The sequence below is a fragment of the Rattus rattus genome, chromosome 1 (genome assembly GCF_011064425.1).
Source record: "Rattus rattus isolate New Zealand chromosome 1, Rrattus_CSIRO_v1, whole genome shotgun sequence".
Taxonomy (NCBI): Eukaryota; Metazoa; Chordata; class Mammalia; order Rodentia; family Muridae; genus Rattus; species Rattus rattus.
In genome coordinates this window covers 31,888,378-31,902,050 of record NC_046154.1, presented here as the reverse complement: position 1 = coordinate 31,902,050, position 13,673 = coordinate 31,888,378, and the positions used below count along the sequence as shown (strand labels likewise).

Below are 13,673 nucleotides of genomic sequence, written 5' to 3'. Positions count from 1 at the left end.
AAACGAGTCAAATGAAGAAACTTACACCAAACCAATGGACTGAAGTTGGGGACCCCTGTGGTTGAATTAGGGAAAGGCTGCAAGAAGCTGAGGAAGAGGGTGACCCCATAGGAAGACCAGCAGTCTCAACTAACCCGACCCCTGAGCTCTCTCAGACACTGGGCTACCAATCAGGCAGCACACACAAGCTGGGCCAAGGCCTCAGACACATATAGGGCAGGGGACTGCTTGGTCTGTCCTCAGTGGGAGTAAATGCCCCTAACCCTGGAGAGACTTGAGGCCCCAAGAGTGGGTAGGCCTGGAGGGGGCTGCAGGGGAGGGGGGGTGAAGACATGACATCCTCCTGGAGACAGGGTGTAGGAGGAATGGGGTGAGGAACTGTGGGAGGGCAGACTGGGAGTGGGGTAATGACTGGACTATAAAAGAATAAAAGTAATGAACAGTTTTTAAAAAAAGAAACATAATTTTCAGAGATGTATGTAGAATATGACTTAAAATATTTGCAGAGAATAAAAAAAAGCAAAGGTAGAAAAGTTCTAACAAAATGAAGAATGACTACATACATATGACAGTTTGCCATATTAGTCTCTGTACTTATATAAAGGCTTGAAAATGTCTGTAGGAAAGCACCTAAAGATAAGAATGAGATTAGCTCTGATGACCCTAAAGTTATCTATGTTCTCCTTAGTGGAATATTTCCTTTTGAGAGATTGTGTATTTTAAAATACTGTCTAGAGTTTATGAACATATATTGTGTTAATAAAAGATGGCTTGTGAAATAAAAAAAAAAAAGAATGAGATTAGCAACATATTAGTACAACAGGATGCCTGGCTACGTCCCTAAGATCAACACTTTTCTCTTAAGGATATGAATTTTATAATGGAAGGCTGACTTAAGAATAAAGAGAACAGGGGGTTGGGGATTTAGCTCAGTGGTAGAGTGCTTGCCTAGCAAGCACAAGGCCCTGGGTTTGGTCCCCAGCTCTGGAAAAAAGAAAAGGAAAAAAAAAAAAAAGAATAAAGAGAACAAAAGTCAATTATTTGTAAGATAAAATTTTCAAATGATCACATCAGGGCTTTTACACATTTTCGTGTGTCTGTTTCAGGTTTAATAGCGTTCTCACACAGGTTCTGTATGAAGGGTTTACAGATGAGATATAAAAATAAGGTCTTACTAGGTTGTCATTCATGTATATATGAATATATATATGTAAATATATATATACATACACACACACATCCAAGTATTACGTTAAGATACCAGTACATAGAACTGTATACACAAAACTGCACATACATGTCATATAGAAATCAACTACCCAATTCAGAAGATGGCTTTAGTTCCCTTACCATCAATATTGAGCATCATTTTCCACATGGCAGGCCGAACAGATTGATGGAATCCAAACCATACTTCCCTGCCCCCTCCGAGAGGGTGATCGTATCCTTCTGGAGCTGAGAAAAAGGAGCGCCCCACAGGCGTATATCTACAAAATTAAAATGGCACGCTCACACTAAGGCAAAGACAGTGAATTTATTATAATGAGAATTATAATTATAAATATGCAATGAAAGCAAAAAGCTATTCTAAGTGAAGAAATTCAGCAGCAGCCTTCTCTGATTTTTCTATTTTAAGAATCTGTTAGTTTACAAAGCAATATAAATGTATTTTACTATTTTTTTTTTTTTTTGAGATAAAGTCTCACTGTGTAGTCCTCCACAGCCTGGAACTCACAATGTAAACCAGGCTGATCTCTAACTCAGAGATCTGCTTGCTTCTGCTTCCCAAGCGCTGGGATTAAAGGCGTTTGCTATCTCACTTGTTCCTTAAAAACTTGTTTTTACCAAAGTATAAGAATATTGCAACTTTAAAATGTTAGAGAGTAAATTATTTCTATAAATATGCTCAAAGATATACATTTGACATATTTAAATCCAGAAATATGAAATTCTAGTGTGATTTTAACAATAGTACTTCTCTCCCCGCTTTGCCCATGCAGGACCTCAGGTGTGCTGGGCAAATGCTCCACCCTCCCTGTCCCCTATCACCAGCCCAAGAGCAGCAATTTCAACACAATCTGACACTATTATATAAAATATGAAATTACTTTTAAAACGGGTGACTTAAGTTCATAGTATATCTGAAAATGCCAATTATTTAAGACTTATAGGTCCTAAGAAAAAAGGCTAGAAATTTCTCTGTAAAATAATTCATTAGATTAGCTAAACTAATGGATATTTTACAGGATACTCTTGTACAAATCAAATAATGAAAAACATACAACACATGAAGGATAACCAAGGAAGGCATGTACTATTCTCTTAGGAAGAAACCCTTCTTATTAAAGATATAAAGAGGAAAAGGGGCCAGTACCACCTACTTCATAGAGGGCAGATGTCGGAGCACCACATCAACGGCATGGACCGGGTTAGTGCTGATTGGCTTGTCTAATTCCAGTGGCTCAGGCAAAGTCCGACCAGTCAGAACTTCATGTAGTAGGTGCCAACTGACTCTGGACACAAACTTCACTGACACCTTGAAAGGGCGATCTTTTCCACCTTCCCCAGGTAAAGTAACATCTAAATCTACCTGTTAATGTCACGAGACCCAAGTGTAAAACATTGAAAGAGATAAATGTAAATTTAAATACATAGTTTATTTGTGGTAGTTACATTCATCATTCTAAATCACTGGAAACTACTTAAAAATATTAACATTTTGGCAAAGAAAGAATGAAGAACTCTTTGGAAGTGTTATTTGATCATTTCTCAGCCATATTATTAAATGAACAACCCAAGTATGAAAGACTGTGAAGGACAAAAGCTTTTGGTAAAATGAGAAAATAATCATGACTCTGCTTCCTTTGCAAAGAAGAAACACGAGAAGGAAGCATAGACCAGAAACAAAGAAACTGGTTAAACCCCACCTGTAGGGAGTGGATTGGAAAGGATAAAAGGAAAGGCACTAGTGTATTGGGGTGGAGTCTTGCCATTGGGGAACATTCTAAAATTCTAAATACTTTTGTATCATCTCAGCTACCTGAGAGGCTGGAAAGTCACCTGACTCATAAATTCAAGATCAACACGGATGAGCCAGCTATGGTGACTCATGCTGGTAATCCCAGCACTCAGAAAACAGAGGCAGCTGGGAGGTGGTGGCACACAGCTTTAATCTCAGCACTCGAGGTGCAGAGGCAGACAGATCTCTGTGAGTTCAAGGCCAGCCTGGTCTACAGAGTGAGTTCAGGAAGCAAAAACAAAAAAACAAACCAAGACAAAAAAAAAAAAAAGAAAAGAAAAAAAAAGAAAAAAAAACAAACGCCAACATTGAAAAAAAAAAACCAAAACCCTAACAAACACATTTGAAATGAACAGAATCAAATGAATGGAGAAAACAATAATCCTTTCAAGCATACATCACCAATTGCTAAAAATGTAAGAATAATATCCTTATAGGTTATTTCTTACATAAAAACTAAAAAAAGAAAAGAAAAAGGCTGGAGAATTGTTCCATAATAAAGACCTAAGACATGACCCTGTTAGCATGATCCTGGACTGGATTCTTTCTCAGAGGAGGGGAAGACCCTAAAGAACATAATTAAACAATGGGCAATGTTAGTATATGGATTATCAATTTAAAAAGTCTTATGTCAATATTAAATTTAATTAAGTTGGTAGTTTTTATCCGTATTGTTAGGGAATAATACATATTAAAGTATTATTAATGGGCATAATGTATGCAACCCAAGTGTGAATGGATTAGGAAAAGGTAAGTACGTATATACGTGTTTCTTTATATCAATATATTAAGCAATAATGAAAGAGCAAAAGAGAGTAAGAAAAAGATGTTTAAATCAATGCAGCGAATGTTAAAGGCATTAGTGAATCTGAGTGAAGGGTATATGAGTGTTCTGCACTATTCTTGAAGCTTTTTTCGTAAACCTCCAATTATCTCAACAGAAGTCTAAAAATGATCCTACTAGCACAGATTATAATTTTAAATGGTAGTAAAATAATTTAAAGGGAGATCGAGGGAATGGCTCAGTGGTTAAGAGTACTTGTTCTTGCAGAGGACCTAGGCTTGGTTCCCAGTACCCACATGGCTGCATATGACTGGCTATAACTCTGATCACAAGAGATCAGATGTCCTTTTTTGGCCTCCTCCAGCATGGTGCAAACATGGTGCACAGACATACTGGCAGGCAAAACAGCATATAAAATAAGAATCAGTAAATCACATAAAATAAGAATAAACACATCTAAAAGAGAATAAAGGCGATACAGCACAAGAATAGCTTTACAGTAAGAAACACAGCTTACCCCAGTAGTTGCCACAGGAAGTGGATTGGCTGTGTAAAGGCTTCTTTTTCCATCATAAACTGGTCTACGGTCTCCAAATATAGTCACTTTAAAATGCTGAACCATTGAGTCAACTACTTCTCTAAGAAAGGGAAAAAACACATTCACACAATCCTCTGCAAGATGAAACACAAAGTCACCAACCGAAATAGTTCCTGGAACTGTTTAATAACCTCAAACGAGATTTGCTTTCAGACCACAGCTTAAAGTAGCAGGCAAAGAATGATCATAATTCTCAAATCAAAAAAAAAATAAGTCCAACAAATTAATCATTTTGGGATACTCTTGATCAGAAAACTAATATCAGAATTTGATTCAAAATCTCTTTCATCTTTTCTAAGGACTCCCCAACTATTTTCCTTTCTTTCTCAAAAAGATGTTCTTTGCACAGTGCTAAAATACATCTTATTAGATCTCTATTTAGAACAGTCTATTGTGTTACAATTATATTCTCCATTCCTACAGTGAGTTTATGAGAGCAGGGAACACATCTATGTATATTCTCTATAGTCCCCTCTTACAACACCACCCAGTCAGTGAGGGGCTGTGGAATGTCCGGCTGGGGATGGGGCTGAGCAGCAGAACATTTGCTAGCATGTACAAGGCCCTGTGCCCACTCCCCAGTACCACAAAGAGAAAACTCTAGTGTCCTTCAGCAAACATTTTGATCCTAATATATAGTAACATGGAATGGCATTAAAAAATTATAGACTACAGAGAATTATACCAAGTACCTACAACTGATATATTATTTTACTCATAAATGCTTTAAGACAGTAAAAGATATCTAAAAGGATCTATGCCAATTTATGTCTAGAGAAGAATTCTTTACACAATCACAATACATCACAATGAGAGTACACTTATCCAGTACTGGGATGAGTAGAATCAAAAGATTAAAATCTAGCCCAGACAAGTAGGGAGGAAAGGGAGAGAAGAAAATCAAAATTTTCTAGAACAAAGAAGAAATCAAGCAGACTTAATTCCCCGGAAAATTTTCTACACAGAACCAAAAAATTCTCTATTTCCCACCCTGTTTTTCAAATTTTGTGTTTTACTGAAAAGTGTTTTAAATCAATATCATGTCTTTCATGTGTAATGTGACACCAAAGATTTGATTCCTCAACCTTGGGGTTCAACAAATTTTAAAGACTCTGCTGTTTAAAGTTTCCTTTTGTGGCCATTATTAAAGTCCAATATTTAAAAAATATATATCACCGTCAAATACAGTATATAGATCTCGTGTATTAGAATTGAGTGGTCCAAACCACTCACCAAAATGGTAGAGGTATTAGAATAGCGGGGCCAAAATATCTCAGAGATAAAGACGTCCTGCTTTGATATACAGCACATAGTGATTCCTTAATAAATTTTCTAGTAGTGGACAATAGATCTGGTTCAGTGACCTTCCAAAACTGAGAAAAAGGCATGTAAAGCTGAATTGAACAACTTTACTCCTGAGTGAAATCTGGCTGTATTTTGTTATGAATTCTATTTACTTAGCGGTGCCTCCATTCTCCTCAGTTTGAAACTGCTCCTTACCTGACAACTTGATGACCCACCTCTCCACAGCATTGGTAACTTTCCTATCTGGATTGCCACCACCTTAAGACTTTAGTTCTAGCAGTTGAATTACTTACTCTTTTTGTTTTTAATGTCTTTAATTTTTTCATTCTTTTTTTTTTCTCCTCCAATTCTACTTAAAAGATATCACTGCTAAATAAACCCTGATGCTACACTTTTATTCCTAAAATACAGAAGCCTGTGCTAGGGTTGGGTGTGGTGGCCCATGCATCAGGGGCAGGTGGATCTCTGAGTTCCAGGCCAGCCTGGTCTACAGAGAAAGAAAAATAAAAGAGCCAAGTCCATCATCCTTGTCAGCTCTTGACCCATAGAAGCCCTTGAGGTAACTGCTGTCCCCCCTGCCAGCTCCATTTCCTGTGCCCGTTCTCCTAAGTAATCCCTTCTGATGTGCTTGATAGGCCATGCACTCCTATGTGTTCTTATGTGACCTTCTATGTGTCACACTGCTGTGGAAAGATCAGTCACTATTTTTTTTTTTTTTCCGGAGCTGGGGACCGAACCCAGGGCCTTGCGCTTGCTAGGCAAGTGCTCTACCACTGAGCTAAATCCCCAACCTCGATCAGTCACTATTTTAATAGTTATTTTTCACAATTATTTTCAAAGGCTTCCTCTGTGAAAAGCAGGTGTAAATGATTATAAACTGACTTGATTCAATTGTGACTGATACAACATAGTCTACAGTCCCATCAAGTAGACTTTACTCATCTAACAGACTGACAGCCGGAAAGAAAACACAGCTGCAGTGCATCCTTTCCATACAGGCAGCCTTATGAGCTGAGATAAGAATTCACCTCTGGATATGTACCCAGAAGGAGTGTAGGTCTAAGTGAACTTTATCAAGGAACTACTATGAACAATGAATTGCTCTCCTAAATTGTTCTAATCATCTACAACCTCTGATGTTCTATTTATCTCAATTAAGATTTTGCTTTCTAATATTTACTAGCCTGATAGGCATAACTTTTTTTTTTCTTTTTCTTCAGAGCTGGGGACCGAACCCAGGGCCTTGCGCTTGCTAGGCAAGCGCTCTACCACTGAGCTAAATCCCCAACACCCTGGTAGGCATAACTTAAAACCTCTTTAAATTTAGCTCTCACTCACTACTAAGTAATTTGAACATTCGGGTGTGTTACTACTCATCTGCAAATGCCCTGTTTGTTCCCTTTGCACCCACCAGAGTTCTACATTCTTCCTGTTGAACTAAAGACATCCTATTTATATTCTTTTTTTTTTTTTTTTTGGTTTTTTTTTTTTCGGGCTGGGGACCGAACCCAGGGCCTTGCGCTTCCTAGGCAAGCGCTCTACCACTGAGCTAAATCCCAATCCCCTATTTATATTCTAGATAGTAATTCGCAGTCAGGATTAGTCACTATAAGTATCTTTGCCCACAACTGTTTTTTTTGTTTGTTTGTTTGTTTGTTTGTTTTTTCGGAGCTGGGGACCGAACCCAGGGCCTTGCGTTTGCTAGGCAAGCGCTCTACCACTGAGCTAAATCCCCAACCCTGCCCACAACTGTTTTAACACTGACTACATACCTACTTAACTGAATCCATAATTTATATTACTGAATTAATCGATTTTTTCACCCGTGGCTTCATACTTTTGAGATGCTGTTCAAGAAACACTACATCAATACAGACTGCATATTCCTTATCTGAAATACTTAGAACTAGAAGCATTTAGATTTTTTTAAATCTTTGCATATACATACATATGTATACATAAATGTTATTTCTCAGCTTGGCAGAAAAAAAAATCCTGTCAACTGGAGGAAATTTGATGAAACCAGTCATATACTAAAGGAATGAGGCAGACACAGATGTACAAGTGCTACATATTTTACCTTCCTATTTGGAAGCTAGAATTAAAAAAGAAAAGTATATGCCCCGATAGCATTAGTAGGCAGGGAATGAGACAACATAAAGAAGGCATTCAGTATAGGAAGCAAAGTTGAGGAGTGCTATGGCTACGTGCAAGATACACATGGAGCTGGAGACAGCTCGGAAAACATTTGCTGTTCTTACGGAGAACCGGGGTTCAGTTTTTAGTGCCCATATGGGAGCTCACAACTGTCTATAGGCACACACAGGGCACACAAACATTCATGTGAAACACTCATAAAGCCAAGAGATATACATATATGCAAATGCCTCAATGAAAATCTTTAATTGTGGTGGCTAGTTCTATGTCACCTTGACAAGCTAAAGTCATCCAAGAGGGAACCTCATGTAAGGAAATGCCCCTGTAAGTGCAGGCTATAAGAAAGCCTGTAAGGCATTTTCTTAGTGATTCATGACGGAGGACCCAGCCCGCTGTGACTGGTGCCATCCCTGGGCTGGTGGTCCTGAGTTATAGAAGAAACGGGGCTGAACAAGCTGTGAAGAGCAGGCAGCACTCCTCCAGGGCCTCTGCATCAGCTCCTGCCTTTAGGTTCCTGCCCTGTTCAAGTCTCTGCCCTAACTTCCTTTGATGATGAACAGTAATATGGAAGTGTAAGCCAAATAAATCCTTTCCCCCCCACAACTTGTTTTGGTCATGGCGTTTCATCACAGCAACAGAAATCCTAAGTCAATGAAATATTAAAATGTTAAAATTACAATTATGCAAAAGCAAAAATACAAAAGAAATCATGCTTATCAGTTAGAATTTATTTAAATTGTAAGAATTTGTATGTATGTGTATATGTGTGTGGGGTGTACAAGTGTGTATGGGTGTGTGCATGTGCACATGTGTGTGCATGAGTGTGGATGAATGGGGTCCTCATGCTTGCAAAACAAATACTTTGAGCACTCCCATAGACCCTCACAAATGTTTCAAGTATAACAGAGGTTTTTCAAATGATAAATGGATATGCCACAATGCATTATCATCAAATTTAGTAAACTGTTCTTCCTTTTTCTTTTATAAATAACAAGTTATCACTCTATAGGCTAAAGCTGGCATCAAATTCATACCAAGCCACCTACTTCAACCTTCCTCCTAAATGCTGGATTACAAGTGTGAGCCGACACATGTAACTTTCAAACATTCTAATACCAAGAACGAATTCTAGCAGTCATCAGGTACTATTAGCTGAGTCTCAGTATAGCGTGGTTATGGAATATCTGTTTTCTATTATAACAATAGACGTGGAGAGGGTGGGAATAGAGTCTGACTCTTTTTATTCCAATGGAGAATTTTTAGCAGAATATTTGTGTATATCATTAAAACAATTTCTTAGCTTTATAAGACATGAAACTGTATAACCAAAATACGTAACATTTTGAAGTGGAAATTATGGTTTCTTTGGAAAGTCAGTTGTACTGGATGGTGCTTTGCTGGGGTAAACACGTGAAGGAGTGTTTGCAAATACAGGCGAAAGGATGTTCTGCTAAAGCAAGCACGTGAAAGGACACATGATGAAGGAGTCTTTGCTAACAACATACATGTAGTAGTTCATCTAAAATTGCACAGCTGAGCTCTGTTGGTTGTGACTCCATAGAGAGAAATGCACCAAAAAAACTTCTGGTGGTGGTCTGGCGGCTCCTTGCTGCTTCCTCAGACTCAGGCTGATTGGCAGAGTGATGTCAGCCAATACAGATTGATGTAGACTTTTGCTAAGATACAGACTCGTGAGGAGGCAAGACCCAATGAGGACACGTGATGTTTGAAGGGAGTAAAATAGGACTCAACGCACTGCGATTAGACTTGTCTAACTAGCTTAGCATCGCTTCTTGGTTGTGTGCCTTAGCTTCATTGAGAGGCATGGCAAAGAACTTCTCCCAGCCGAACTGATCCTGCTGACTTGTGTGGATTTGGCTGAGGCCTTGGTGTTTCTGGTAGGTTGTGTCACTGCTGATGATTCGAGTCTGCCATCCCGACACTACTGAACTGGACGGCTGGGATATTTGTGAAGTACCGGATCGAGCTGCCGCTGCTGAACCCTGTGAACTGAGCTACTGATTTCCTGACCACTAAGATTAGATTTGCTCCAAAGAACAATTTCTAAACAGATTCACTTCTCCTTATAGTCTTTTTTTCCCACTACCTCTGGAGGGTGGTGGGCTAGAAGGGAGGTTAAAGCATTTAAGAACCCATATTAAAAATAGGGTTGAGAAAAAAATTTAAGCTTACTCATTTTAATTAAAAATTTTAAATTATATTATTTATTGTGTGTATGTATGTAGGCATGTATGTGGGTAGGTGTATGGGCCATGGCATGCATGTGGAGGCCAGAGGACAATGTGTCGGAATCAGTTCTCTCCTCCTGCCATGTGGGTCTCAGGTAATCAGGTATGGCAACAGGGGCCTTTACCCACTCAGCAATCTTGCCAGCATTTTGTTTGTTTTAGATGGGGAAGCTCAGACTGTGTAGCTCAGACTGTACTGGAACTTGCTACGTAGACCAGATTGTTTAGAACTCAAAGATTCACCTTCCTCTGTCTCTGTTCAATGATTAAAAAAGTGGGCCACCATGCTAGGCCAATCAGCCCAACATTTTAACTTAAAAAAGAATATTTAAGAAAATAATTTCTGAGGCCTGGAGAGATGGCTCAGCGGTTAAGAGCACTGATTACTCTTTCAAGGGTCCTGAGTTCAAATCCCAGCAACCACATGGTGGCTCACAACCATCTGTAATGAGATCTGATGCCCTCTTCTGGTGTGTCTGAAAACAGCTACGATGTGGTTATGTTTATATATATGTATATATATAATAAATTTTAAAAAGAAAAGAATTTTGGAAAGGAAATTTAAGTAAATGGAGCTAAGTTTTATCTAATTTTCAATGGCTTCCTTTCATTACCAAGCTTAGTCTGGGGAAAGGAGAATTCTTGCAGAAAATAAAATTCTTTTTTTCTTTCCAGAACTTCAAGCTACAGTTTAGAATAATATTAAATTTATCTAATAATAAATTTAGAATTTATCTGGCAATTATTCTGACAATGGAACTTACGTGAGTATGTTGAGTCTAATAAAAGGCTGCAGCCTACCTTCCCACTCTTACATCAACTATCACTGCCCACATACATCTTAGTGCCATCGTCCTGTAGTGCACAGACTGTACATTCAAGCTTAATGAACAACTATTTCATTTCGACATTCAAAGACCTCGAAGAAATTTTTAACATTCCCATATACATTTTTGCTGGACAGAACTGAGGTCCTATTTCTAAAATATCTGGTTATTGTGACCACTCACCTCTTTAAAAATACATATACCGTTTTAGATGTAAGTATTAAACCTGCTCTCTTACCAAATGATCATTTTCTTTCTTTTTTCATATATTCTAAAAATGTATTTATGTGTATAAGTGTTTTGCCTGCATGTACGTCTGTGCATCATGTGTTGCCTGGTACCCACAGAGGCCGGAAGAGTGTCGGATCCCCCAGGAATGGAGTTACAGATGGTTGGGAGTTACCTCAAGCAGTCATTGCTTTTAGCTGCTGAGCCATCTCTCTAGTCACAAAATAGTCATTTTTAATCAAAACAAAACAAACAAACAAAAAAGCAGATGAGGCTAACACACACACCCAAAAGCAGAAAGGAGGTGTAGAGAGAAAGTCTGCAAGGAGCTGACTCACAGAATAACTCAGCATTTCCTGGGTATCTCGCCAGGAGAACGCCTCCCACTACAGTGCAAACTTGTTCGGCTAGGATACCTATTCTAGGATTGTTATTAATACCCTGCTGCTACATATCTGTATATGTGGCACAAGAAAGACACCTCATGCTCAGAGCTGTTAGAAAAGCCCAGTCACTCAAAGAGAAGATAACTTTGACATTATAGAAGGCAGCAACACAATCTTTACACTAGAAAGAGACAAGCAGATGCAGTTTTACCCATTTTAAACTGTTTGTTGTTTTTTTTTTTTTCTTTTTTTCGGAGCTGGGGACCGAACCCAGGGCCTTGCGCTTGCTAGGCAAATGCTCTACCACTGAGCTAAATCCCCAACCCCCATTTTAAACTGTTTGCTAGAGCTAACTGCTGCATCCTGACCCTTAACTATTTTGGTACTGTTCAGAAGGAATTGAAAAAAGGCCCACGGTGACCCATGTCTGTGATGCCGACGCTGAGACGGACGTACAGGGAACTACCAAACAGCAACACAAAAGACACGCTCAGGACGCTTGGCCAGACTTCAAACGACATGCAAGCATGACTCGAACCTTTTTGTTTTGTTTTGTTTTGTTTTGGTTCGACAATGCTTTCTATTGCATGAATGGATATTCAAATATATACTGCACATACAAATAACCAATATACAATAATATATCGAAAGAATCTACTCTTTCCAGAGGTCCAGAGTTTAATTCCTAGCAACCACATGGTGGTTCATAGCCATCTATAATGTGACCTGACACCCCTTTCTGCAGGTTTACATACAGACAGAGCACTCATAAATAAAATAAATAAATCTTTAAAAACAAAGAATCTATTGCACATATAATCATATATATTACACACATATTCATATATATTACATATGTATGATATATATGTTATAATTTAATCTAATCAGATTTTTATGTCTTTTTCAAACATTGTTACTTTAGATTTTCCTTGAACTATGTTCACAAGTCTTTGTTTGTTTTTTTTTAATTCACTCTCCATCCCAATCACTGCCCACTTTCCTCTTCAAGACAGGTTTCCCTGGGTAGTCCTAGCTCTCCTGGATTCACTCTCTATCCCTGGCTAGCCTTAAACTCAGAGACCCACTTGCCTCTTTGCCTCCCAAATGCTGGGATTAAGGCATGCACTTATTATTGTCATATGAATAACATGTAAGCTCATATATAATGTGATAATCTGAAGGACACATGAAGATTTTTCTTATATACTGCTGAAGTACACATTTCCAAACGATTGATCATTTATCGCTGGTCATGTTATTGCTATTAGTTGTAACTAATTTATTACGGCAAATACAAATAGCAAATGTCAGCTAAACTCCATGGTTCTTACCTGTTCACTCTTCGAGGACACTTGTCGGGTTTGATGTCGACCTCATAGAGGTAGACATCGATCTTTGGGATTTCAACTTGAAAACAGTTAGCCAACAGTTTAATGGGTTTGCCCATAGTGCCATACCCAGGTCTTCTGGGCACTATGAGTAGGGGCTGGGCCCCAATGGGTCCTGTCAGGGAGGAGAAAAAAGTTTCACACAGTTAAAAGCCATAGCTATATAATCGCATAGTAATTAGAACTGTTGGCACAGCTGATAAATGTTTAAACTTGGTCCTGAAAGGTGACATTATTCCTAATATTTCAATTTCTTTCATCTCATCTCATTTTCTTCATTAAAGAATAAGCATGCCGGGCTGGAGAGATGGCTCAGCGGTTAAGAGCACTGACTGCTCTTCCAGAGGTCCTGAGTTCAATTCCCAGCAACCACATGGTGGCTCACAACCATCTGTAACAGGGATCCGATGCCCTCTTCTGGTGTGTCTGAAGACAGCTACGGTGTATTCATATACATAAAATAAACAAAAATCCTAAAAGAATAAGCATGCCCTAGAATTGATGGAAGACCTATGAATAAGCCCGTGCATATTAGACCCAGGGAGCGAGGGACCAACAGTAAAATAGTCTAAAGTAGGACCCAAACCCAAGAAAAAGAAAGTAAAGAACACAACTTCAGCTAAAAAGTCAAATGGAGGCTAGAGGGATGGCTCAGGGGATGAAGTGTTCTCTGTGTAAGCGTGAGAACCTGTTGGGGTTGGGGAAACCCATGTAAGCTAGGTGTGCCCA

General features: G+C 38.7%; 1 protein-coding gene across 1 annotated transcript in view; it reads right to left on the bottom strand.

Annotated features, from left to right (window-relative positions):
• LOC116896626 (protein argonaute-3) overlaps window positions 1–13,673 on the bottom strand; it is a 68,993-nt gene that overhangs the window by 43,524 nt on the left and 11,796 nt on the right. Inside the window, exons 2-5 of the mRNA XM_032897913.1 lie at window positions 12,888–13,059; window positions 4,321–4,441; window positions 2,382–2,590; window positions 1,351–1,487 (exon numbers count right to left, since the gene is read on the bottom strand). Of these exons, the coding sequence (XP_032753804.1) occupies window positions 1,351–1,487; window positions 2,382–2,590; window positions 4,321–4,441; window positions 12,888–13,059 (639 nt within the window). The remainder of the gene's footprint in view (window positions 1–1,350; window positions 1,488–2,381; window positions 2,591–4,320; window positions 4,442–12,887; window positions 13,060–13,673) is intronic.